The following is a 27,546-nucleotide window of genomic DNA, read 5'->3' on the forward strand; positions in this document are numbered from 1 at the left end:
ATCCCAGCCAGGAATTCCCAATTCCCAATCTCCCATCCATGCCTGCCCTCTGGCACTGGGAGCCATTCCCTGGGTCCTGTCCCTCCATGCCTTGTCCCCAGTCCCTCTCCAGCTCTCCTGGAGCCCCTCCAGGCCCTGCCAGGGCTCTGAGCTCTCCCTGGAGCCTTCTCCTCTCCAGGGGAACATTCCCAGCTCTCCCAGCCTGGCTCCAGCCTTTCAGGTATTTATTGAAGTTTCAGACATGGCTGGGTTCTGTTTGGGATAACAGGGCTGCTGTGGAGCTCCAGGCTTATCCTTTCTGGCCACTTGGACTTTCCTTCCTTGCCTTTTCTGCTTCAGAGGGCTCACATCTTGTTTAACTTGGTCATTCAAATCTTCTTTTTATCAGAGTAAGAGGACTACAAAAGATTAAAATGGGTAAACTAGGCTAAGAAAAACAAGTCTGATTTGGTTTGTTGGGAATTGGGAGCAGCAGATCATGCAAGTTTTTATCCTAGCTGTCCTTTGGGGGAGGCACAGCACAGCTCCAGTTCTGGAATCTGCCTTCAGCTCTGCAGTGGGGATGTCTGGGGTGCAGGTGCTCACCTGATGTGCTGTGGAGGAGGAATTTCAATTTCTTCCTGATTTTTGTGTGGACTGAGAGACCTAGGTGTGTTCTGCAGAGCAGTTTGGGATTGTTCTCAAATGCTGGTAATGTCTTGAAGTTCTGAGAGGGAAATCTGCTGTTTTCTTCCCTGTGTGAGCCATCCATCTGCCTTTTCCTGAGCTGTCAGTGGCAGAGCTGGTTCCACCCAGTGACCCTTGGCTCTCAGGAGTGCAGAGGGGTCACACAGACAGAGCTCCAGCACCTTGATTTACCATCACCAGCCCCATGCACTGTCACCTCCTGGAGCTGCCTGCAGCTCACAAGAGCCTCATAAGCCTCCTACAACTCAGTTATGGCATAAAATTATTCCTCAGGCGCCTTTTATTTTTCAGTGTCCTTAAATGTCACATGCAGAGATAACAACACTGTAGGTGCAGAGTTATTTATTTTCAGTGGGGCTGATGCTCCTGTCCATGGTGTGAAGAGGCTCCCGTGTCCCAGTTCCTGAGGGGGCTGGAAGGTTGGAAGGGGCTCCCAGTGCTGCAGGGGCTGTGCCCAGGCTCCCTGGGCATTCCTGCTCTCACTCCCAGGGCTGTGGCCACCAGCCAAACCATCTTAAGCTGTTGTCTCAAAGCCACTTGAAGAGAAGCCAAGGAAGATGGCTTATCTGCCCTGGGTGGGCTGGAGGGGGGCCATGCCCACAGCTTGTCCCCATGTGCTTGTCCCGTGGCCTGAGGGGACCTGCAGGGGTCACAGGGTGTCACCTCCTCTGTCACACAGGGAAGGTGACAGAGGAATGGGAGAGCTTGGTGTTCTCCTCCCTGCACCTGCCAGTCTCGGGTGGGTTTTATTTTTCCTCTTTTCTGCCTCTCTTGGCTTGGCCCAGTGTGCTGGGAAGGTCTGCCAGGCTCCTGGGATGTCTGGTCTGGGTTTGGACTTCATGGAATATCTGCAGTGGGAAGAGACCCTTAGGGATGATGGAGTCCGACTGCCTGCTCCTCACAGGAGCACCTGGAACAGGGAGAGTGCTCTGCAGGCAGCCCTGGAGCTCTGACAGGTCCTGTTGTGCCTCCCAGCTTGTCCAGGAGGTGACTTTGCCATCAGATCTTCCTCCTTGCATTTCTCCATTTTTGGGGAGCTGTGGCAGGATTGCCCCCTGCACCCCAGGCATCCCTGGCTCCACTGCCCTTGTGCAGGGGTCCAGGATGTGCAGGTGTTTCCCCCAGGCTGCACTGAGCAGCTCAAGGGCTTCCTGCAGTCATTTATCTGGGAATGTTTAGGCCAGGCTCGTTGGGTGTGAGGATGAGGAGCAGCAGCTTCCTCCCCCACATCCTGGGGCAGCTGGGAGGGCAGGCACAAGGGAGGAGCTGGGCTGCTCCTGCTGGATTGACCTGCCTGAGAGTGCCTTGGGTTCTTTACAAACCTTTATCACAGACTGTCCCTCAGGAGTCCCCCAGTCCCTCCTGCTCACTCTACTGGGAGCTCTTCCAGCCAAGCCCAGGGCAATGTTTGGTCATGGTGGTGGCACCTGGATCTTCACTTGGTTCTTGTGTTGGTTCCATGTGTACACATGGGGAGAAGACACTTCTGAAAACGTTACCTGCTGGATAAATTGATGTTTTGTTGTTTAATGGCTCTAACTGGAAAGAAGCCCCCACAAACCCCCGTCTTTAGGGTCAGTTTTATGGAGTGGGCAGGCCCTGGCACAGGTGCCCAGAGCAGCTGTGGCTGCCCCTGGATCCCTGGCAGTGCCCAAGGCCAGGCTGGACAGGGCTGGGAGCACCCTGGGATGGGGGAAGGTGTCCCTGCCATGGCAGGGGTGGCACTGGGTGGGCTTCAGGGTCCCTCCAACCCAACCCATTCAGGGATTTGAGGATTCTGAGTCACTTTACCACTTAAGGTTTTACTTTCCTCAAGTGATGTGGGAAGCACCCTGAACTAAAATCAAAATTTTTTCAGTTCTACACTGAACAGTTATTTATTTATTCCCCTCTTTTCCCCTTTTGAAGGGAGTTGCTGTGTCCAAGGGCACCGCAGTGTGGCCCTGGACACTGCAGCCACACCTGGGATAAGAAAATGAATCATTCTCTAAGGAAACCACCACACCATGCCTGATAAGCTGCAGGGACACCTGGAATGTCTTTATTGCTCTTTCTTTCATGAAATCTCAGCTTTTGTTTTCTAAGCAAGGCCTTGTTTTGCAGGCACCCTTGAATGTGTTTGTTATCAGGAGCACGGAAATGTAAATACAATGGTGCTTGGGCTGCAGCAGCTCCTCCCTTCCTCCCCCTGCCTTCCTGCATGCACTTGGGGAGGGGGGAGCTGTTCTTCTGCATTAATTCATTCAGAAAGGACTGTTCTTGCCCCTGCTGCCACCTCATCAGATTTCAGGGAGAGACAATTCTCTCCTTGAGACCAAGAACTCACACAAGGGCTCGTGCTGTGGCTCCTCTTGGCATTTCCCCAAGCTCCTGCCTACCAGCACATCCCATTTTTTAACTAGATAAGCCACACAGGCTCTGTTCTGCTTGAACTAAGACTGCATTCTTCTCCTTGCAACATTTGAGCTCATTTCCTAGAAGAAAAACTAAAAAAAAACTGGAGCCTTCACCAACCTGAGTCTCAGAGCCTTAAGTTTGCAGCTGCTTTTGAGAGTTTTGCCCAAGTGAGGCTGTGCTGGATGTGCTTGGTCACTGGGAGCTAATGTTGGTTGATCTCTCAGTCAGCAGGAATTTTGTCATTAAAACCAGGTCAGGACAGCAGAAAGGCTCCAATGTAGAATTTGTTCTTTGGCCTCAGCCGGGAGGAATTGGGCTCAGCTGTTGGATGTGAGCAGGCACTTGGCCTCACTCTGTGCCTGTCATCTGCTTTTTTTACTGACTCTGTCATGGACTTTGTGTGGCAGGAACAACTTTCTGGGCACTTATTTCTCCTCAGTCACCAGGCCTTTCTTGCCTAAGGTGCCACAGTAAATTGTGATGTGTCTGTAGCACCTGGGCTGTCCCTGGTCCCTGCCCAGGAGCTCAGTGCACTCCTCTGGCCCTGGGCCAGCTGTGGGGCTGAAGCAGCTCAAGAAAAATCCCCGGGATCCTCTCTAAGAATAAACATCACATGAGAGCAGGAGTGTCCCCCTGCCTGGGCAGAATTAAGTGTCCTGCTGGGAGGCAATAACAGCAGCAGCTTAAGGGCTGGGCTGGCATCCCCCTTGTTATCTAATTGCAGGGGTTCCATGCTGTTGTCTCCTTGTCACAAAGGTCCCAGACCTTCTTGGTGTTTCTTGTGGGCAGTTCCTCAGAGCACTGAACTGACTCTTTCCTCTTCACAAAGCAGCCACTGACTCCAGTTCCCTTCTCAAGGCCCACCCACTCTGTTATAGCATCTTCTTCTCATTGGGTACAGCTGTGGCCTGGTAAAGTCAGGCCTGCCCTAGTCTTTGAGAATTGGCCCAGCTGCAGCTCCTTGGGGGTAAGATTACTTTCTACACTATCTTTATTTTCTTATATTCTATCCCCCTACAGCCCTGGCTGCAGGGATGAGCTGCAGGGCCCCAGGCAGAGGGGCTGCCCTGCACCTGCAGCTCTCCTTGCTGCTGAGCATGAGAGGTGCTTCCAGAGCCTGCTGGGTTCATCAGTCAGCAACCTCTGAGTCCCTTTTGAAGGAGGTGGGGATGTACCTGCTGAGCTGTGGTCTAGCAGAGCTCCCTCTGGATGAAATGCTGCTGGATGTGCCACTGAACACTTCCCTGCAGCTGTGGCTTTGTCCCTGCTCTGGGCAGCACAGGAGGAGCTGCAGGAGGAGTGTCCTGTCCCTGTCCCTGCTCTGGGCAGCACAGGAGGAGCTGCAGGGCTGCTGGAGGGTAGGAGCATCAGGGGTAGGATGGTTGGGATGGATGGAGACCAGAGATCTCTGAAAACAGGTCGTGGAATTTGGGGTTTATTGCAAAGGGCCTGGGTGCAGGGGCCTTTTGGGATTTGGGGTTTATTGCAAAGGGCCTGGGTGTAGGGCCCTGCTGGAGCTGCCAGCCACAGCTCAGAGCAGGTACAAGAGAAGAGAGGGGGAGAGAGGATGAGAGGGTAAGAGAGCGAAGTTCCTATTACAATACAGTAAATCTTCTTCCGTGTTGAATATTCTAATTCTCACTAACCAATCTAGTACAAATACAAATCCTATAGCATTTACATACAGCCTGTAAGAATCATTACATTACCATCCTGTGTTACATCTTAAACCCTAAAAACTCCTCTTTGGGTCCCTTCTGCCAAGCTGGTGGGGTCTGCTCTGCCCCTTGGGCCTGTCTGCAAGCAGAGGGTGTTGTTTGATCAAAAGGGGATCACCTTCAGCCAGCCACACCATTGTTTTCCAGTTGTTCAGTAACTGAGGGATCTCAAAGCTTGCTTTCATTTCAATCTCGCTCATAGTTTCCATATTCTCCAAATCTTTTGCCAGACAATCACATTGATGAGGCTTTCCTGTTCCATCTTCCCCAGCACTGGAGGAGTGTCCTGTCCCTGCCCTGGGCAGCACAGGAGGAGCTGCTGGAGGAGGGTGCTGGTGCTGCCATGTGGCTCCTGGTCTGGGGAGCTGAGCTAATTCACATTGCCAGGAATTCCCTGGCTGGGGGAAAGGTCCCTCTCTCTGCACCAATGCTGGAGCTGTGAATTGTCCCTCAGAGCACCCTGAGTTCTCCCCTGGGGGATTTGGGGTGGCTCACTGTGCCTTTCCTGCCTCACACCCTGTTCTGAAGCTCAGTTATCCTTCTGCCTGTCCTTGGGAGCTGCACCACCACCACCACCAGGAGTGCCCCTCTCCTTGGATCTCAGGTTTTGCTTCCCAAGCTTCCCACAAATCCTTTCCTGAGCTGTTGTAGCCAGAGGTTCAGCTCTGATTGCAGAGGGGCCCAGGTGTGATCAGGGCTTTTAAGGCTGAAGGCTTTGGGCCCCCTGGGAAGCTCCCCAGTTGGGGGAGACTTTCTACTCTTAGTTTTGTGTTAGGAAAAGAAGACACGTAGGACATTTTTCTGTTTTCGGTCTCTTAGTTAATTATTTTCTTATTAAAAACTTGGTATTGTCTGTACTGCATTTAGTGCTTAGGGAAATTACCACTAAAATGGTTGAGGAATGTACAGTCTTAGGGTTCTTTATGATCCCTTTGTTCAATTAACTTTAGAAATGGACTTTATTTTCATTTTTCTACCAGTACTCATCCTCTGTTCATTTATGTAACTAAAAATTGTGGTAAATCTCCTTTAATCACTTTGTACTACCAACACTACAGAAAATAGAGTAGATGAAGAAGAAGGAGAAGCACCTCAGGCCACCACTTTGTCCTCCATACTAATAATCTTAACATAATCTTAACTCCATACTAAAATATACTAAAACACCCTAAACCTAAATTTCTCACCTCAGTGATGCACTACAATAGATAATCTCTCTTATCTATCTTACACTTTTGTAATTTCTAGTTTATCTAGAAATCCTAGAAGCCTTCTTCCCAAGTGGGAGTCAAAGGCAGTGTTTTTCTGGGGTTCAGGGTCCCCCAGAGCAATCAGAGGAATATCCCCCTTGCCCTAAGTTCCCACAGGCTCCTACCTTGGTTTAAAAGGATTTCAGAGTTTTGCCTTTCTCACCTGTGTGTAGGCACAAATATCCTTACTTAGGAGTAATTCCTGTTAATGTGGAATGTGGTTAATCCCCCTTGCATCAGTTGTGGAGCTGCCCCAAGATGAACAAGATCCATACATGGAATTGCATGGTGCAAAAAGCCCTTTCTGAGCATGTTGTAGTGACACACCAGTGTGTAAAGGCTGGCTGGGATATCCCAAACAGGAGAGCCTGTCCTCAGCAGGGGCAGGAACAGGGATATCCCAGAGCTGGGCTGAACAGAGTCAGGAACAGAGTCAGGAACAGGGATATCCCAGAGCTGGGCTTAACAGAGTCAGGAGCAGGGATATCCCAGAGCAGTCAGGAGCAGAGTCAGGAACAGGGATATCCCAAAGGTGTCCTTAACAGAGACAGGAACAGAAATATCCCAGAGCAGTCAGGAGCAGGCTCCACAGCTTGGAGCCTTCCTGGTGTGTTCTGCTCCCACCCTAAATGGGGTCAGGGATTTTAATTCTCCACGAATTTCTGAGCACCTGAGTGGCCTCCACAGAAAAGGAGGGAATTTGGTTCCTGGCCTGAAAATCCCCCTGGATGGAGTGGGGAGGTGCTTGTGTGTGGTCCCTGGGCACATCCCCATGGAGCAGGAGCAGGTCCCTGGCACATCCCCATGGAGCAGGAGCAGGTCCCTGGCACATCCCCATGGAGCAGGAGCAGGTCCCTGGCACATCCCCATGGAGCAGGAGCAGATCCCCAGCATGGTCACAGAGCCAGGCACAAACAGAGCATTTGCTCTGCCCTGTCAGAGCCTCCCCACAGCTTGGTGTGGTTTCCAAAGGGCAGCCCCTGCCCTCTGCAGCAGCCCAGTCTGTCTGTCCCATCCCCAGTCTGTCTGTCCTGTTCCAGGTGTGTCTGTCCCATTCCCCAGTGTGTGTCTGTCCCATTCCCAGTGTGTGTCTGTCCCATTCCCAGTGTGTGTCTGTCCCATTCCCAGTGTGTGTCTGTCCCATTCCCCAGTGTGTGTCTGTCCCATTCCCAGTGTGTGTCTGTCCCATCCCCAGTGTGTGTCTGTGCCATTCCCAGTCTGTCTGTCCCATTCCCAGTGTGTGTCTGTCCCATTCCCCAGTGTGTGTCTGTCCCATTCCCCAGTGTGTGTCTGTCCCGTTCCCAGTGTGTGTCTGTCCCATTCCCAGTGTGTGTCTGTCCCATCCCCAGTGTGTGTCTGTCCCATTCCCAGTGTGTCTGTCCCATTCCCAGGTTCTCTGGGGCAGGTTCTTTGTCTGTTTTCTGGGAGTTTGCAAAGCCACACTCTTCAGAGCCCCTGCAGTCCCTCACTCGCTGTAGCCAAGGTCTTGCAGAATTTACAAATAGCTAAAACTCATTCCTTGGTCTAGAGATACTTAGGTTTATTCTTCCAAAGCTTTTTAACCTTCCAGTTGTGTTTAAAGCTTTAAAATATTGTTTTCTCCTGACAAATCCCCCTTGAAAAAGCATTGCCAGGTTTCCCCTGTTCCCCTCCTCTGGAACACCAAGCTGGTGCTGAGTTGCCATGAATGAAAATAATTCTGCACTCAACTTTCTCATGTGGAAGCTTCCAGTCCTGTGTCCTGATGGGCAGGTTCTGGTGCTCTGTAATTAAGCTGTCAGGAGAAGGGCTTGTTTTAATTAAAAGTGAAGCAGCTGCTCTGGTACAGTCACTGACACAACTGGAATTGTTCTGTGCAGGGAAAGGAGTGGAGCCTGTGAGGAGTGGCTGGAAGCAGAGGTGGTGTCCAGCCTGTGCCTGATCCCCAGAATTAATTCAGAATTTGTCCTCTCTGACCTTCCTTCCCCTCCTACACTCTCAGATGTGTATATACACATATTTATATATTATTATATATACAGAAGGCAGAACTGGGAGTTGATGAAGGCACTGAGGGCCTGCACAGTGGTGCTCAAACTGTAATTAGGTCAGTCTGAACCTCTGAATTTCTTTCTCACAGCATGATTGAACTCATTCTCATCTCTGGGTTTGTCCTTCCAGTGTTGGTGCTGTACAGTTTTCATCCCATCTTAGAAATGAACACCCAAATTCTCACATGGGAACAAAATCCATTATTCTGGGGAGAAATGTCTGTGAGACAAACATGGAATGGGATGAATTTAGAGGGGCTGAGGTGAACTTTTGTGGTGGAACTTGTCCTTTTTGTGCTCCCAGCTGTGGTGCCCAGGCTGTGGCAGTGAGGTGGTGCTGCGGGAGGAAGAAGAGGAGGTGAAGATGAGAACTGTGGGGTGATGCCCTCTGCCAGGGCTGTGCCAGGGCAGGATCTCTGCGGGCACGGCCAGGCTGCCCTGGTGCTGTGGCTTTGCCCTGGGGGGGAGGTGGGACCCAGCTCCTCCCTGGCCCTGCTATTAAAGGAAAGCAGCTGACAGAGCAGCTGCTGGGGCTGGGGCTCAGCCCAGCATCCTCCAGAGAAAGTGCTTTGCAAACAGCCCTTTCCTCCCCTGCCCCCACTGCTCCTTCCCTGTGCCAGGAGCAGCCAGGAGCCTCTTCCCCCATGATTGATGAAACTCTCCTTTTTTGGTGCTGCCTCTCTGGGGAAGCAGCACAAGAAATCCCCTCTGCTGCGAGGCCCTGAGACCTGCAGGGCTCTGGGGGCTGCCTTTTTACTGCTGCTCACTTGGGAGCTAAAACTTCCAGGTCTGGGCAGAAGGTGGGCAGACTCTGCTTTCCCCCTTAGATAAATATTTGATTTTTGGAGTCCTTTTTAGGGCTCTTGCTTCAGTGCTGGTAGGCCTGTGCAGAGCTCGACACTTGAAAGTCCCTCACAGTTATTATCTATGAACTCATCTTCCATGTGGCTTTTTTGAAGGCCAGCCAAGAGCATTAATCCCCACCTTCTAGAGTCCCTAATCCCTGCTGGGGCTTAGAGGAAAGTTATTCTTGTCCTCCCAGTGAAGCTGCTCTGGCAGAGCACCTCTCTCTGTAACTTAAGGCAAGTTTATTAATGTGACTTTTTATCAGCTTGGAAAGGGTACAGCTCAGGATGGAGCAACCCAGCTTGGACAGTCTTACCCCATCCTGCTGAGTGCTGGATGCCTCTGCCATTGCCCAAAGGGAGGGAATCTGCCAGGAGGGTGCTGTGCTCTTATCTCAGCCATGATTACCCATAGTGAAAGGGTCTTTGCTGGCATGGGTAGGTGCCACAGATCTTTTTTGGGAATGGGTGCAGCTGGAGGGGACTCTGAGTGCTGGGGTGATTTCTTTGCAGTTGTATGACTCTTCTCTGCTCAGCCTGACATTCCTACAGCCTCCCAGCTCTGCTTTTCATCCAGTTGTGGCTGTGCTGGCCTCCAGCCCTCTCCCTGTGTGAGCCTCCCCCTTCCCACCAGCCCTCCTTCTCCAAGGCTGCTCTGGCTCCAGGAACACTCTGGCTGCTCCAGGAGGGATTCCTTCAGCTTCTCCTTCCAGGGATTTGGACAGGAGGGCAGCTGGAGCAATTGTGCCTTCACTGTTGTCAGTGTGGTGGCTTTGGGCAGCCCTGGTGGTCAGTGTGGTGTCACTGGAGGGTTTGGGAGGTGGCTCAGGGCCCTCTCTGGGGCTGAGCTGCCTCTCTGGTGCTGCCTCTCCGGTGCTGCCTTCCACAGGGAAGTTGAAAAACCCCCCTCAGGCTTTTGGGCAAGTGCAGAGCAATTGCAGGAACTGTAATTCCCAGGAATGTGGCAGGGCTGCTCTCCTGGGTGTCTGGAGCTTTCTGTCTGAGCTCTTGGGCAGAGTGTGGCTCCTCAAAGCCTGAGAGCAGCAGGAGTTGCTGTGGAGTGCCCTGATAACACAGCCTGCTTCTGCAATCTCCTCACCTCAGCACAGGGGAGGCTGAAACGGGGCCAGGAGGGAACTGATGGAAAAGCTGCAGGTGAGAGTCTGAAATGAGAGTTTGCAGAGCTCTCAGTGCACCTGAACTGAGATCAAACAGGGCATCTGTGCCATGGAAATGCTCAGTTCCAGAGGCCTGGCTGGGAGGGAGCTGCAGCCCCTGGCACTGGTGCCCAGAGCAGCTGGGGCTGCCCCTGCATCCCTGGCAGTGCCCAGGCCAGGCTGGACATTGGGGCTGGGAGCAGCCTGGGACAGTGGGAGGTGTCCCTGCCATGGCAGGGGTGGCACTGGGTGGGCTTTGAGGGCCCTCCAAGCCAAACCATCCTGTGACAGCATTCCATGACACCAGGTACCTGCACACAAACACGTGTGTCTGTGTGTGTCTGTGTGTGTCTGTGTGTGTCTTCAGAGCCACACTCTGCTCAAACAGGGATTCTCCCCAGTTCCCTTGCATTTGGATATTCCTTCTGCCTTGATCTTTGACAGAGATCTGACTCCAGCTAATTACTTCTTATTTTGCATAAGTGCAGAATGTAAACTTTATTTTTAAACTGCTTTTACTGAAGTTGAAAATAATGTTAATCAGGGGCATGTAATATTCATGTTACCCACCACTGGAATTCCTCGAAGTCCTGGTATTTATTTCTCTGCTCCCTTTCCTCTGCTAGCAACAACCCTGGCCACAGTGATCCCTTTGTGTGGAGACCTGGAACCTTCCATCACACCTGGCAGTGATGGCACCAGTGCTCTCCAGGCAACTGTGCTGTGGGAGAGGGAATCTCTTGTAGTTGAAACAGAGACAATACCAAGCAACACACTTCATTCCAGAAGGCTTCAAACCCTTTTTATTACAGCATGCATGCTTTTTATACATTCTTACAAAACTTACAAAAGTGAGTTTACACTTTTCTCATTGGTCAGGAGAGACAAACAAAGGCAGTTGCAGGTTTCTCTTATTTTTATCCTTCTTTCCTTCTTGGTTTCTTTGTCAATGACCTTGGTAAGAAATTCTTTCAGGGGTAAGCATGGATCCTCTCTGGGGTAAACAAGGATCCTCTCTGGCTCACAGAAATCCTGTAAAAGCCCTTCCCAGGAAATGTTCAGTGGAATGTGCTGGGGTGTGCAGGGATGCCTCTCTGGAATCCTGGCTCTGTGGGGCTGTGCTGCAGCTCTTTGGAGGGGATTCTTTGTGGGATGCACTGGCACCAAGATGGGAAGAGGCAGTGGCAGAGGCTCTGGCTGCTGGCAGGTTTTGGCCTGTGCCAGGATCACAGCAGTGAGGTGTGTGGTGAGATCCATTCCTGTGGAATCACAGCAGGTAAAGGCTGGAGTGCCCCAGGTGCCTCAAGGAGCACAGTGTGTGAAATGTGTTCTGGCTGGGGCACAGGCTGTGTTTGAGCAGTGCACAGCCTGGAGCTCCTCTGGAAGAGCTCACTGCAGAGCTGAGAGGCTCATGGAGCATCCATTGGGCCATGGAAAAGGCTGGGTTCCTTGGAAGCACCCTCCTGCAGCAGCCCTGTCAGCCTGGGCGTGTTCCAGCTCTAAATGTGCAGTGTCCTGTGGGGTTTGGTGTTGCCATAGCTCTTGCAGCACTCTTGCAGCTCCAGTGCAGTTTTTATGGGTGCCTGGGCTGTGGGATGTTCCTGGGATGCACTCTGCAGTTTCACAGAAATTCACAGAATCACAGACTCCCAGCCTTTGACTGACACCCCCATATCAACCAAACCACAGCTGGACTCAAGGAGCCTTGAGTCATCCCTGGTTGCTGTTGCCTCCCCTGGGTGCCCTTCTGGTCCTGCACTTTCCTTAAAGTCCCTGTACTTTAAAGAAAAAATGTTCCTTTTTTTTTTGTTGTTGAACCAAATACAGATAATTTCAGTATGAATGAACATTTGAATGAACATTTAAAAAGAGCAGGTGGGAGCTGCTGTAGTAAATCTGGGAGATGCTGGTCTGGCAGCCTTCAGGCCACCCTCAGTAATGGCTTTTGAGCTGACAGTGAGTAGGAGCTCCACATATAGAGAGAGGAGCTTGTTTTACAACTTGCCTCTGGCTGCAGTGGGATTTGTGCCTGGTTCTCCTTGGAGACTGCATCATTCCATGAAATTGAAGCTCTCCAAGCCACGAGTGGCTGCGAGGCAGGGAGAAAATAGAAATTTCCTCAAATCTCCAGCAATGGAGAGAATCTTTTTAACATTCCCAGCGAGGCAGGGATGCTGGAGTTGTCTGCTGCCAGGCTCTGCTAATTCATGTGGCATCTGAATAATTGATGGTGAGGAAGGCACAGCTCAGTGGCTTTATCAGTGCTTTCCTAAGGGAAATGGAGCTGATGAGAATGTTTCTGATCATGGAGCAGAAATCATCATTAAGAAATCATCATCAGTTTGCTGGGATGCAGCAAATTGAGTTTATTTGCAGTACCAATAACAGCAAAACCAATGCTTGAAACAGAGAAATGGCTCTAAATCCCTAAGGAGTGAAACCTTACAATTGATGGGCACCTTGAGGAGCCTCAGATTTCCCTGTGCTGGAAGGGCCAGGTGGGAGAGGTTGTTCCTGACCTGAGAGGTGGAAGGAGGGAGGTGCCAGATGTGGAGGGGAAGTGGCTGGAGCAGACAGTGAGAGGGGGAAGCAATCAGGGCTGCAGTTCTGCCTCAGCTTTGGGATCCTGCTGAGACTTCATTAAACCCATCTGAAGTGAGAACTTAAAACTTCCTGTTTATTGTCTGCTGTGTGGCCATAAAGGGATTGTGGAAGTGCCTGAGATCCGTGTGAAGCCTGCAGAGCTGTTTCATGGTCACAGTCCTGGAATCCCAGACTGGTTTGGGTTGGAAAAAAACCTCAAAGCCCATCCAGTGCCACCCCATCCATGGGCAGGGACACCTCCACTGTCCCAGGCTGCTCCAAGCCCTGTCCAGCCTGGCCTTGGGCACTGCCAGGGATCCAGGGGCAGCCACAGCTGCTCTGGCAATTCCATCCCAGCCAGGAATTCCCAATTCCCAATCTCCCACCCATCCCTGCCCTCTGGCAGTGGGAGCCATTCCCTGGGTCCTGTCCCTCCATGCCTTGTCCCCAGTCCCTCTCCAGCTCTCCCTGGAGCCCCTCCAGGCACTGGAAGGGGGAATCTGGGATTCCTGGGTGGAAATACCTGTGTTGTCCTTGTGCTCCCTTGTGGAGGCAATAGTAGGAACTGTTTTCCTTTTACTTGTGCATTTCTGGCTTTTCTGTAGCAGCCTGGAGGCTCTGGGGCTGACTGAATTTATTCTGACAAATTAAAGTGAGCCAGAAGGCTCAGGGAGTTTGTGCTGAGAAGGGAAACAACTCTGCAAGTACTTTGTCTGTTTTAGGAGTCCAAACTAAAAATCATCAAATGCCCCAAACATGCTCTCTTTGTCCCCAAATCTGCCTCCTCTGGTCCTGCCCTGTCTCTTGTCTCTCACACAGGAGGGCAGCAGTCATTTAAGCCTATAAATAATAGCTGGAAAATCCCTTGCTGTATTTCTGGATGGTCTGAAGGAGAGGGTGGCTCTGTGACTCTCCCTGAAATCCTCATTTGCTGGCAGTGCAAACTTGCACTAAAAATCAGGAATATTTGATGTGCTGCCTTCCTGCCTGCTCTCCCAGGAGCTCTGAGGAAGCTGCCAGCTCACTCTGGTCTCAGCAACACCTCCAAGCTGAAGTTTGGTTTGATTTTGCTGTGGAAATATCTGGAATCTCCTAATTAATCCTGCTTTGATGATGCCATCAGGTGCTTGAGCTGGTCCAGCAGGTCTGGAGCATCCCAAAAACCGGAGACCTTCCCTCTGCCAGGGGTGGTACCTGCACATCCTCCTCCTTCATCCTCCTCCTCCTTCATCATATTCATGCCTGAATATGATTCTGGCATCCAGGTCACCCTTTCTGAGGCTGGTTTTTCCAGCACTTGAGCTGAGTGTGATTTTAAGTGTTGGGAAGATTTTATTAAAGATCTCTCAGCCTCCATCTCTCTGCCTCTAAGAAGCTTCTGGTGATCTGTGGGATTTCCTGTGACTCCAGAAACAGCCACAAAGCAGAGCTCTTGCTGTGTTGCACTTTAAAACAATAAATAAGTGAATCCCATTGGTTTAGACTGTGCCAAAATATAAAAAATGCACAGATTGGGTCACAGATTTTTGTGCCCAGCCAGGGAATGTGAGGAACGTCGGCGGCCCAGGCGGTGGCTGTGTCCTCTCCCCTGGGAGGATGGATGCAGAAATCTTTCCATGGATTCCAGGGCTCTCAAGGAGGATGACTCTGCAGATCTCTGCTCTCCTGTTTCCTCAGCAGCCACGGCTGAGTGCTCCCAACACTCACAGCTAAGAAAAGCAACCTGACTTACCCAGGAGAAATGGGAATTATGAGCTGTCCCTGTTCCTCCCAGCCAGGCATTTAATTTGGGATGGAGTTAGGAGCTAATTTTAAAGGAGCAAGTGGATCTGATGGAATAATGGATGTGTGGACATCAGGGTCTCCTTTAAACCAGCAAAAGGGAGGAAGTGTTCCTTCCCTGCTCCTCCTGGATGGGAGCAGGATTCTCTTCCCTCTCTGGCAGGAAGGTGCTGGGCCAGGGGCTGGCTCCAGCCTGTTTGGAGCAGGATGGAGCCATGGAGGGAGCCTGGCAGGGCTCTGGGGCTGGAATGCTCTGTCACTGTCACTGCAGGGCTGCCAGTGAGGCCTCAGGTTTCAGGTTTTATATTTTCAGATTCTGTGCTGCTTTAGTGTGTGGGTCTGAGCTTCACATCAGGGCATGCTGAGCTCTGGGCACAGAGCAGGGAGACAAAACAATTCCTGCTCCAGCTGGGCACCAAGGACAAATGATCCAAATCTCAGCCCCAGAGCACAAACCCCGTGGGCTGCAGAGAGAAAAACAAGCAGGGTGGGACTGCAGGGGCTAAAGCTGGAATGGGACAATGAACTGCAAGATGCAAATGGAGCAGAACTGATCCCAGGGAGAGAGCCCGGGAGCGCTGGTGCATTTTGGGGCCATTTTGGTTCATCTTGGGTGCAGCCCTGGCTGGGCTCTTGTGCTGCCCAAGGTGCATCCATGGAGGCCTTTTAATAAATCCCTGCTTTATTCTTTAGCTCTGCCCAGCCTCTGCTCTGGGTCAGCCTGCACAAGGCATCACCAGGTCCCTGGGTGAGCTCCTGTGGGAAAACCAACCCCAGCATTCCCTGTGGCAGGAGTGCCAGGGAGGGCAGGCAGTGTCCCACACTGAGTGTCATTGTGCTGGGACACTTGACAGGCTGTCAGGTTTGGGTTTTTGGGCAGCATCCCCGTGCCAGCTCTCCTCTTTCTCTGTCTTCAGACAAGAACTCAGAATCTGGGTCAGACTGATCATAACTTGAAATTCCAAGCCTGTGCGTGCCTGGAGGCAGGAACACAACAGAGCAGGCAGGGAAGCTGCAAAATGGAGGCACAAAGTTGAGGAAATAAATTCTGCTCTTCCCTGGATGGGAATGTCAGGCTGTGGCTCATGCAGGCTTTGGTTTGCCTCCTTTTCCAGAGGGTGCTGAGTGGGGTGGTGGCTCTGGGAAGGTGTTCCAGGGGCTCACCTGAAGCAACACCTGGGTGAGGAAGTTGCTGAAGAGAAGTTCTCGACACCCTGAGAAGTTGTTGATGCTCCTGATGCCCAAAAGTGCCCAAGGCCAGGGCTGGCAGCACCCTGGGACAGTGGGAGGTGTCCCTGCCCATGGCAGGGGTGGCACTGGGTGGGATTTGAGTCCTTCCAACCCAAACCAGTCTGGGGCACTTCCAGGGATGAGGCAGCTGAGACTAAAATCCAGTGAAGAGTTAGAACACTTTGGAACAAGACACCAGGATGGAGGGTAAGGGGTTAAAATAACCCTGCTGAGTTGTTCAGATTAGCTGAGGAGAGATGGATTTTGTTTACCCCAGCAAACAGGTTACTCACTGAGTAAGTACACAGAGATTCTGAGCTGGAGAAGAGCAGATGGAGCAAACCCTGAGTGTAACAGATCAGCTGTGCCTGGAACAGGAGAGATCTAAACAACTCTCCTGTGTAAAAATAATGTGTGAGTTCAAGGAACAGGATGGATTTGCTTTAGGGTGCTTTGAAGGTTTCCTGGAATGTGTGGCTGCAGGAAACCCCTTCTCCCTGCCCTGTCACTGTGGCAGGGCTGTTCTGCTCCTTCCACGCCTTTCCTTGGAGCAAACTCCTCCCTTTGCTGTTGTCTGGGAGGGCTGGGCTGTCCTTGGAGGCTGTTCTGGGTACAAACCTGGAGTCAGGTTGGTGTCACCCACGGCTGCTCCCCTCCCTCTGCTGATTTAACAGCACGAGGACCTGGGCAGCTGAACAATGATTCACAATCCCTGAATCCCTGAGGCTGCAAAAGCCCTCCCAGCTGTGCCCCATCCCCTCCCTGTCCCCAGCCCAGAGCTCTGAGTGCCACCTCCAGGTGTTCCTGGGACACCTCCAGGGATGGGCACTCCAAACCTGCCTGGGCAGTTCAGAGCCTGACCCCCCTTTCCATGAGGAATTTCAGTGCATTCTTAAACCTCTGTCTTCAGAAATCTCTGTCGCTCCTCAGTTGTTCTCTTTCACCCCAAGGTTAATGCCAGAATTCACCTTCCCTGTGCTCTGTTGGTGTGTGATTTGCAGAGCTGGGGAGGCAGGGGAGTGAGGTGCATCTTGCTGAGGATCCTTTAGTGCTTCCCAGGCAGCTCTGATATGGATGGAAATGGGGTGGGAAGCATCTGTCTCTCTAAGCTGCTCAACACATGGATATGCTCCAGGATTTGCTCTCTGCCCTTGGGCACAATCCCTGCAATATCCTTATTTTCCTCTTGCCTTAGACAGGGAATCTGGGAATTTGGCTGCTGTAACAGCAGAGAGGGAAAAGGAGGAATTCCCAGGGGTTGTGGCTGTCCTTGGAGCCCACCTGGGCTGAGGAGGGATCCCTGCAGTCTGTGCCAGGTGCTCCTGCCTGTCTGGGACACCAGTGCTGTATTTAAAATGCCTTTTCTTAGGTACACTGGTTTATTTTTGTACATCCTTCCTACACTCCCTATTTAGCTAAATATGGCCAAGGAAATGTCCTGCTGATAGGGCTGCATAGCCTCATTATTGTTTTTCCCTAGAAAGTGGATCACTCCAGTGTCCCAGTTCCTGTGCACACCTGAACTAGCAGCACTGGCAGTGCCACAAGCCCCCCAAATCCCATTTATTTCATGGCAGCTCTTCCATGGAGTGCAGCCACCTCCACATCCAGGGAACAGGCACAGGACAGGGGGGGAAACAGCTTCCAGCTGGGCCAGGGGAGGCTCAGGCTGGATATTGGGAAAATTCCTTCCCCAGAAAGTCTGTCCAGCCCTGGCACAGTGCTCAGGGCAGTGCTGGAGTCCCCACTGGTGAAGGGATTTAAAATCCCTGTGCATGTGGCACTTGGGGACAGGGTTGGTGGTGGCCCTGGCAGTGCTGCATGGACTCAGGGGACTTTTCCAGCTTCAGTCACTCTGTGCTCATGATGCAGCTTGCTGGGAAATGTAAATATTGTTTTTCCTTCTGATGCTAAATGACATTTTCAGAAGATGATGATTAAATGTTCATTGCTGCACATCGAGGCTCAGTGACCTAAAGCCATCAGTTCACTTGTGAGTTGAAAACAAAGGAGGATGTGCCTGAAAAATTGGCTCTGTCTGAGCCCCATTTATTCCTTGAAGGAGACTGATCAGTGCAGGGATGAAACTTCTGGAAGTGCCTTCCCTGGCTGGTGCTTCCTGCAGGGTGATGCAGCCAGTTGTGTGCACATCTGGATGATGGTTTGTCTTAAAATAGTCAGGAACTCTGAAAAAAACCTTTTTATAAGCCTTTTTCATTTTAATATGAGTTTTTTTTACTGACCATAATTCATTCAACTGTGACCCTGCACAGGGGGTGAAGAGCTCCAAACTTTTCACCTCTGGATTTCCAAGCTGTGACTCAGGGCCTTTATCTAAACCACCAAGAACTGCAGTTGCTGCCTGAAGTGTGCTCTGCCTGCAAGCCTGACCTTTCATTGTTCAAAGAATGAAAAAGAAGAGCTTGGACTGAATTATTTTCCATAATAGACTTGCCTGGAAGGACAGAAACACCACTGTCAGTGGGACCCCATTGTTCCCAAGGAATGTGAGGCTGGAGCCTGTAGGTATGTGCTGGCCCTGCAGTGCTGACACAGAATTTCCTGGAGTTCAAGGAGTAGGAGCCTTTGTTTTTTGGGAACAAGAGGATCTGTGTTCTGCCACCCCATGGAAGGCTGCAGGCCTGGGCTGCTGCACAGTGGCCACTTGGGTCACCCCTCCTGACCCAGCACAACAAGTGTCCCTTGTGTCCCTTGTGTCCCTGTGGCTGCAGCTCTGTGGCAGCAGCTCCTGGTGTTCCTAAGGAGAGGCTGGAGCTGGGCTGGCAGAGCTGGGAATGCTCACCTGGACAAGGGGAAATGCAGGGGCAGCTTGGAGCCCCTCCAGGATCTCCAGGAGAGCTGGAGCGGGACTGGGGACAAAGCCTTCAAAGCCTTTCTGTGCATTCCAGCAGCTTTTGTTGGCTCTTGTTGCCAAGGATGACCTCAAAAGGCTGGAAAGTGAAAAAGGAAGGAATTGGTGATGGGTGTGTGTTGTGCCAACCTGAAGGCTGCAGATGAGTCAGTTCAGGTGCATTTTTTCAGCTTCTTGCCAGGAATAAATTGAACATAGAGATGCAGATCAGGGAGGGATAACTGGTGGTTACTTCTCCTGTTTCCAGTTCATAACTGTGGATATAATGCCTACGTGTGCACTTTGCTGTATTTTTTTCATGTCAACATTATTAAAACGTCACTTTCCCTCCCAAATCCCAGGGCTGGAGGGGGTTTGCTGGGATTAGCAAGGTTTGCTGAGGACATGGATGTGCTGCAGGACCCTCTGGGAGGGATCAGGAGCAGCACTGAAGTATACATCAGAGATTATGTAAAATCCTAATCTCCATAGGGGAGCTGGGTGGAGTCAAACCCAGCACTAAATTCCCTTGCGTCATTTGTGCTGCTCAGGGGTGACATTAACTCCAGAACTGGGGTGTCATTAACTCCAGAACTGGGGTGTCATTAACTCCAGAACTGGGGTCACATTAATTCCAGAACTGGGGTGACGTAAACTCCAGATCTTGGGTGACATTAACTCCAGATCTGGGGTGACATTAACTCCAGAACTGGGGTGACATTAACTCCACATCTGGGGTGTCATTAACTCCAGAACTGGGGTGACATTAAGTCGAGAACTGTGGTGACATTAATTCCAGATCTGGGGTGACATTAACTCCAGAACTGGGGTGTCATTAACTCCAGATCTGGGGTGTCATTAACTCCAGATCTAGGGTGTCATTAACTCCAGATCTGGGATGACATTAACTAACTCCAGATCTGGGGCAGGTGCTGGGCATTATTTTTTACCTTTTTTATTCAAGGTTCTGATAGAAAACCGCATGAAATGTCACATCCGTGAGCTAAACCTGCTTTAGATGATCCCAGTTTATTTCTGATCCATTGAGGGGGTTTGGAAACATCTGGGAATTCCTGAGCATTGCACAAATGTTTGGTGTACAGGCACAGGGGACATGCAGTGGCCAGAATTGTCAGATGGAATTCTCTGTCCCCCTGCTGGGTTCCAGAACACCATGGCTGCCCTGCCAGGTGCTGGGCACTATTTTTTACCTTTTTTATTCAAGGTTCTGATAAAAGACCCCATGAAATGTCACATCCATGAGCTAAACCTGCTTTAGATGATCCCAGTTTATTTCTGATCCACTGGGGGGAGGGAGTTTAGAAACATCTGGGAGTTCCTGAGCAGTGCACAAAGGTTTGCTGTGCAGGCCCAGGGGCACACCGTGGGCAGAGGTGTCTGATGGAGCTGTCTCTGTGTCCCTGGCTGGGTTGCAGGTGCTCAGGCATGGCTGACCTGGACCACTCCCTGAGCCTGGCCGATGCTCTGACGGAGCCGCCCCCTGACGTGGAGGAGGAGGTGAAGAGAGACTTCATCGCCACGCTGGAGGCTGAGAAGTTTGATGACGTGGTGGGGGAGACTGTGGACAAGACAGACTACGTGCCCCTGCTGGATGATGAGGAGCAGGCCAGGCCTGGCAGCCAGGAGCCCAAAAGCAAAGGCCACGTGGACGGAATTGCCGTGGAACGTAAGTGTCCCAAGTGTCCCCAAAAGTGCCCCTGGCACAGCTGGAACATCTGTGCTCGCTGTGACACTGCTGGGACAGGACCTGCTCTGCTGCTGGCCTCAGTCTGACACGCTTATTGCCAAAGCCAAGACTCAGGTCAAGTCCTGGTTGTTGCTTTTTGCCCTGCTGGCCACAGGAGAGGCTGTGCTTTACACTCATGGTTGGGGCTGGTGCTTTTGGGGCTCTCAGAGGAAGCACTGACCAAATTCTGAGGTGCCACACTCCACAAACAGTGTCCCAAAATAGCAGAGCTGTGCAAGGTGCCAGCACTCTGGGGGATGGCAGAGCCAAGCAGGAAAGGTGGGTGATGAACTGGAAGATGGGAATCTTCATCATCTCCTAAATGTTTGACAGCTGAATCCCAGGGTTCTGACCCAAGGCTTTATTTACTTGGATTTCTTTGGCTGTGCTGGTTGTGTGCATGGTACCAAAACCTGCTGCTGCCTCTGCTGCTGCTGCTGCTGAGCACTTTCCAGCCCAGCTGATGTTTAGAATCATGGAATCATTAAGGTTGGAAAAGATCTTGGAGATCATCAAACCCAGCAGCTCCCCCAGCACTGCCAAGGCCACCCCTGACCACGTCCCCAAGTGCCACATCCACATGGATGTCACATCCCTCCAGCAGTGGGGACTCCACCATGCCCTGGGCAGCTGTGCCAGGGCTGGAGAACCTTTCCAGGGGGAATATTCCCAATTTCCACCTGAACCTGCCCTGGAGGCCCTTCCTCTGCTCCTGTCCCTGTTCCCTGGAGCAGAGCCCGACCCCCCCGGCTGTGCCCTCCTGGCAGGAGCTGTGCAGAGCCACAAGGTCCCCTGAGCCTCCTTTGCTCCAGGCTGAGCCCCTGCCCAGCTCCCTCAGGGATTCTCCAGACCCTTCCCAGCTCTGTTCCCTGCCCTGGTCACACTCCAACCCCCCCAGGGTCTGTCTTGGACCTGGGGACCCCAGAAGTGCCCCAGGAGTTTCAAGTGGAACATCACCAATTCATTTGTGTTAAGAACTTTATCAAAAACTTCGCAGGAAAAGAAGATTTTTAAACAGATGTTTCCCTGTGTGAAAGGGAAAAGAGTGAGATTTGGGGTCATGCAATGGGTTTCTTTCCCAGTGAACTATTTAAATTATTGCTCCCTTTGCTTGTGTGCTGTTCCCTCCCTGCCCAAGTGGGAATTGTCACTGGGACCAGCAGTGCCTTGATGATTTTATTTGTTTTGTGGCCTTGATCTGTGCTGTATAGAAGAGGAAAACCTTTGGTAATCTGATGACTTCTTCAGAAGAAGGTTTCTCTTTTTGCTTTAATGCTGCTGCTCATCAGTGCTGAGGAAGGTGGGATGTGATTCCTCAGAATAAACAGAACCTCCACAACCACAGCATGGGGAGTTCTGCTCTGTTCAAGGCATTTATTTGCTTTGATTAGAATTGCACTGGGTGCCTTGTAATACAGGAGATGTAACCTTGAATTTTCTATGCTGACACAGTTATTAAATGGCACCAAAGGAGCAGGAGGGATGGGCAGAGGGATTATTATAAAACTTGGAATTTGGGCAGTTCAGATGTGTATTATTTATTTAATTTCTATTTTAGCACTGCAGAAGCAGAGAAACACGAGGACTTGTTAACACCTTGTATATGATTTGAGAGTATTTTTAAGCAATCCTTTGTTGTAGAAGCTGCAGATCCTGAACCATCTTGGCACCAGGATTTCTCAGTGCTAAAATCATGACACAATATTGGTGTGAAATACAAGGCCCTGAAGTGTGTCCTGCCAGCTGTGTATCCCTGGACATTGCTGTTGATACCTTGGGGTTTAACTTTCTAGTTTTTAGGGCATCACTTTCCCAACTCATATTCCAGTAACTCCAGGACCGTGGGCTGGGGGTAACGAGGCCGTTTGGCTTTGCTCAGTAATTAAAACTCTGTGAGAGCTCAGGCACAAATACTGGGGGGCAGAAGCACAATTTCAGGAGGAATTCCTTCATGGAAAGGTTGTTAAATACTGGCAGGAGCTGCCCAGGGAGGCTGTGAGTGCCCATCCCTGGAGGTGTCCCAGGAGCCCTGGAGGTGGCACTGAGTGCTCTGGGCTGGGACAAGGTGGGCACTGGGCACAGCTGGGACTCAGGGGCTGGGGGGGCTTTTCCAGCCTCAGTAATTCAGGGATTCTGGGGTCTCCTGGCTTTTCCAGCCCCTCCTCTCCCCTCTCTGCACGCCCCAGCCTGGGCTCCTGGGGCAGAACTCATTTCCTCCTCCGTGGCAATGGGGGGGATGGAGTTTCTTACTCTTGCTTTGGAGATTGGTTTTTCCCTTTTTTGGGAGAGCTGGAGAGCAGTCAGGAGCATGATCTAAATCTTTGGCAAGATGCAAACGAGACCCTGGTGAGGAGATGGAGAAGTTGCCCTGAGTGGAGCTGTTCAGCTTCCCCACCCTGGACCAGCAGGGAAGGACTGAAGCCTAAAGCAGGATCAGTTACCACAGGCCAGCCTCAGGATTTGATCCTGGAATGTCTTCATTTCTCTCATCTGTTTTTCCCTGAAGTGCTGAGGGTACCTGGTGGAGCCCTGGCTGCTGAGAATTTCAGATTTTCTGTGTTGAAAGGCACAGAGCCCCAAGAGAACACTGCATTGACCTGGGGATGTGGAGAAGGCTCCCAAAATGCAGTGGTAGAACTGGGATTGGAGGTGTGGAGTCAGAATAGAAGTGTGTGATATCCAGGGGAAAACAGATAGCTGTTTCTTCCATGAACTTTATTTAAGATTTGTAACTGTTTAGAAGGGGATAGTAAAGTGAGGGAGCTTCATTTATTGAGGCTCCAGAATAAATGAGCTCTGGGTGAGACTTACAGGGTCCTGAGGGCGTCCTGGTGTCGCAGTTCCATGTTTGAGTGTGACACCAAGATTTTGGGCAAGAGCAGAGAGAGTTCCATGTCCCTGGCTCCAGACAGGCTGGCTTTCCTGAGGGAGAGGAACAGCCTGCAGAGCTCAGGCTCTCCAGCCTCCACTTGTTCATTTATTTATGTTAAAAGGCACAAATGTGTTCTGACATCACGGTCTGTGCTCCTTGGATTGTCTTTCCCCAGTCAGAAGAGGTTTAATCCTCCATCCTGTCAGGCTTTAGCTGCTCCAGCTCTGCTCCAGGGTTTTCTTTCACTTTTTTTCCTAAACCCAGGAGCCAGATTAGGAGAGTTTAATGTTGAGCTGGGCCCCAGCCTGGGCTGGGTGAGTACAGAGGGGTGGAGAAGAGCAGGGACCTGTGGTGAGCACTCATTTGGTCACCTAAAAATCTGTCCTAGAACAAAGCTTTAATAATGTTAACTGCTAAAATACCAGGGAAGAATGGGCTTGTTCTTCCTCACACCTGGCTGGACGTGGTAATTTGGCAAATTCTGGGATAATCCCCTTATGACCTTGTGGGCCTTACATCACAGCAAGGGCTGTGTGATGCCTGCTTTCCTTGGCAATTCCAAGGCTCTCAGGATCCTCTGGAGCTTCCAGAAAAGGCCTCGAGGCTGCACAGCAGTTTCATTCAGGTGCTGATGTGGTGGGGGGAAGGAGGGGAGTCCAGGTGGGAGCACATTCCAAGGAAAGGAAAACACTGGGGGGGTTCCATGATTTGCAGCAGAGCTCCTGGGCAGTGTTTCAGGTGAGGTGAGGAGCAGGATTGTCTGTGCAGTGATGGTTCCTGGTGGGGAGCTGAGCCCAGACCAAAGGGCAGCTCTGTGCTCTGTGCTGGGACGTGGCCTCAGGCTCAGTCCCTGTGTTCTGTGTTCCTGCACTGCTCACAGGCTCCTTGGTGAGTTTTAACCTTGAGTACAGGATTTTTTGGAGGGAATTGTCCTGATCTGGGCTGGGGTGGAGTTGATTTTCCCCCTGGCTGGGGCAGTGCTGTGTTTGGAGGTGGCTGTGAGAATGGTGTTGATAACACCTGGCTGGTTTGGTTGTCCCTGAGCCCTGCCCACTCTGGACCAAGGAGTTTTTGGTTTGCCAGGCCCAGCCAGGGAGGTGCCAGGAGGGTGGGGGAATCCCACAGTACTGGGATATCACATCCTGCCCAGTATGAACTGGGAGAGGTGGCCAGGAGCTGCCAGTCACTGCTGGGACAGCAATGCTGGGCATTGCTCAGGGCCTGGTGGCCCAGGGCATTGGGCACCACTGGTCCCTCTTGGCTTTTATCCACAGAATCAGGGAATTGCTGAGGTTGGAAAAGCCCTGGGAGACCATGGAGTCCAACCATGCCCAGCACTGCCAGGGCCACCCTGACCGTGTCCCCAAGTGCCACATCCACAGGATTTTTAAATCCCTGCAGGGATGAGGACTCCACCACTGCCCTGGGCAGCTGTGTCACATCTGGAGAGCCCTTCCAGGGCTGGAGTGAAGGAATTTTCCCAGTTTCCAGCCTGAGGCTCCCCTGGCCCGGCCTGAGGCCATTCCCTCTCCTCCTGTCCCTGTTCCATGGGATAAGATCCCAAACCCCTCCAGCTGTCCCCTCCTGGCAGGAGCTGTGCAGAGCCACAAGGGCCCCCCTGAGCCCCCTTTTCTCCAGGCTCAGCAATTCCCCTCTCTCTTTTCACTATTATAATTCTGTTATTTTATTTCATGTATTAATCTGTCCTTGAGCCCGGGGTTCATTGCCCTGCACTCCCCTCCCCAGGGGCTGGGGCAGGGCTGGGGGGGCTCCCTGGGCCCCATTCCCATGGGATTGAACCCTGCAGGACCCAAACCCTTCCTGCCAGGAGGGATGGCCTTGGTTGAATGGAATCAGTCCCAGCAGTGGCTCTGGGACCAGAGGTGTCACCACGAGGTGGCTCTGCTGGCCCTGCTGCCCTCTGTCCCACGGCTGCTGGGCTGAAACCCCGGGCCAGACCTCGGCTCCTTTGGCTTTTCCCTCCCTTCCCACACGAGGAATAAGTGACATCCTTGCAGCAGGATTTGCTTTAGCCAAAGGGATTCAGACACTTGGTTACCTGTGAAAGGGGAGATGGAGAATGTTCCCCACAGCCCAGAGTTCCACAGGGATCAAAGATAGATCAGCACATGATGATATTTGCATTTTTGGCTCAGGTGAGACATTAAACCTTTTCCCTCTCAAAGTCTGTCCAGCCCCATTCCTGCTCTACAGTTGTTACATCACAGAGCCCAGACTGGGTTGGGCTGGAAGGGACCTGAAATCCCATCCCAGTCCAGCCCTGCCATGGCAGGGACACCTCCCCCTGTGCCAGGGTGATCCAGCCTGGCCTTGGGCACTGCCAGGGATCCAGGGGCAGCCACAGCTGCTCTGCTGTGCTGGTTTTACATCACAGAGGTGATGCCCACCACATCTGGGCACCCTGTGCCAGCCCCTCCCCACCCTCCCAGGAACAATTCCCAATTCCCAATCTCCCATCCATCCCTGCCCTCTGGCACTGGGAGCCATTCCCTGTGTCCTGTCCCTCCATGCCTTGTCCCCAGTCCCTCTCCAGCTCTCCTGGAGCCCCTCCAGGCCCTGCCAGGGGCTCTGAGCTCTCCCTGGAGCCTTCTCCTCTCCAGGGGAACATTCCCAGCTCTCCCAGCCTGGCTCCAGCCCTGCAGCAGCTCCAGCTCCTTGTGCTGCTGGCCCCAGGGCTGGGGCAGCTCTGCAGGTGCTTTTGAGGCAGAACATTTAAAGGAATGGAGGGAAGGAGGTGGCACTCCTTGTTTCAGAGTCACCAGCTGGGTCACACTCTGTCCCTCTGTGTTTTCACTCCCATTTTCCTCTCAGTGTCAGCATTTTACAGCTGTGCTAAAACCTGCACGGGCACTCCTGAGCCCCAGAGCCCCCCAGAGCCCTGAGTGCCCTCAGGTGAGCCTGGAGCAGGCTGCAGGTGCTGCTGGGGACGTGCTGGCCATGGTGCTGTCCCCTGGGATTAGGGGCTGCTGCTGGCACTGCCCATTTGCTCCAGATTATCTCTTTAGCCAGCGCTGCCTGAAATTTGTTTATATAAAAACAATCCTTTGATCCACGAGCCAGATGCAAATACTATCTTGTGATTCTGATGAGGATTAGGTAGTTACAACATCTTGACATGGTTTTGGGTTTATGCAATTTGGGATATGAGGGGAGGAGCCCCGGCCCTGGGCAGGTTGCTGGGTGCTTTCACACTGGGGCTTCAGCAAACCAAACTCAGACTGATCTGCTCCAAAGGCACCGACCTTCAGAGACTGGAAAATAACAACCACTTCTGCTGGCTGGATTGGTGGGATTTGACCTGATTTTTCTGGGAGCTTGTCTTCCCAAAAAGCTAAAACTGTAAAGGGAACCATTTTACCTGCTCTGTGTCCTTGCCAAGGAGAGCCATGGCATTTCTGGTCCTTCTGGAACCCACTTTGGAGGGGTTTAATGCATTAATAATCGTGGTGGCATCCACAGAGTCACTGAGGCTGGAAAAGCCCTCCCAGCCCATGGAGCCCCAGCTGTGCCCAGTGCCCTCCTTGTCCCCAGCCCAGAGCACTCAGTGCCACCTCCAGGTGTTCCTGGGACACCTCCAGGGATGGGACTCCAAACCTGAGCATCCTTTCCATGGGGAAATTCCTCCAGACTGTGGAACATCCCAGCAGCTCAGTTGCCTGTGCAGGGTGTAAGGAGCAGCTCTGGGAGAAAGGGAAGCAGGATGTGATCATGGAGGGACTCTTGGGGCTGTCCTGTGCAGGGCCAGCAGCTGGACTGGCGTGGTCCTTGTGGCTTCCCTCCCTCTCAGGAGGCTCCATGATTCTGCAGAGCTTAGGAAATGTGTGGCTCCTGCAGCTGGGCTGAGCTCCAGGGGGGTTCAGCAGCTCCTGCATGGAATTCCATGGAATTCCTCAGGGATGCACTGCAGGACCCTGGCACTCCTCCTGTGCCTTGGGCAGCTGTGAGTCTGTGTTGTTTAAACCACACTGACCCTGATTTCAGGGGATCCAGGCAATGCCAGGACCTCCCCCAGTTTCTGTTTCAGGTCCATTTCTGTTCCTGCCTGGGGAGCAGCTCCAGGGGTCCCTGTGCTGTTCCCAGCTCCTCCAGGAGCATGGAGCTGTGTGGTTTCCTACAAACTGGCAAGGTCATGGGGGATTTTTGCAGAACACCAGGATGAGCCACGGATGGAGCTGGAAATGCTTTTCCTCTTGCTTTGCTGAGGGCTGGATTCAGCCCTGCTGTGTCTGAAGGGCCCTGGGAACGTGGCTCTGTTATAAAACTGGGGCTCAGGAAGGGCCAGCAGCAGCTCCAGGTGACTGAGTGTGTGTCTCTCTGGGAGAAACCTTTATTATTTATAAAATGAACATTTCCTCACTGTCAGCAGAGCTGAGGGC

General features: G+C 52.0%; 1 protein-coding gene across 6 annotated transcripts in view; it reads left to right on the forward strand.

Moving 5' to 3' along the window:
• MAP4 (microtubule associated protein 4) overlaps positions 1-27,546 on the forward strand; it is a 152,554-nt gene that overhangs the window by 29,903 nt on the left and 95,105 nt on the right. For all 6 annotated transcript variants that reach the window (XM_071456400.1, XM_071456402.1, XM_071456405.1 and 3 more), the window contains one exon: positions 19,967-20,217. In XM_071456400.1, the coding sequence (XP_071312501.1) occupies positions 19,977-20,217 (241 nt within the window). In that variant the 5' untranslated portion in view covers positions 19,967-19,976. The remainder of the gene's footprint in view (positions 1-19,966; positions 20,218-27,546) is intronic.

The sequence above is a fragment of the Agelaius tricolor genome, unplaced genomic scaffold (assembly GCF_023055355.1).
Source record: "Agelaius tricolor isolate 1412-34295 unplaced genomic scaffold, bAgeTri1.0.p SCAF_58, whole genome shotgun sequence".
Classification (NCBI taxonomy): domain Eukaryota; kingdom Metazoa; phylum Chordata; class Aves; order Passeriformes; family Icteridae; genus Agelaius; species Agelaius tricolor.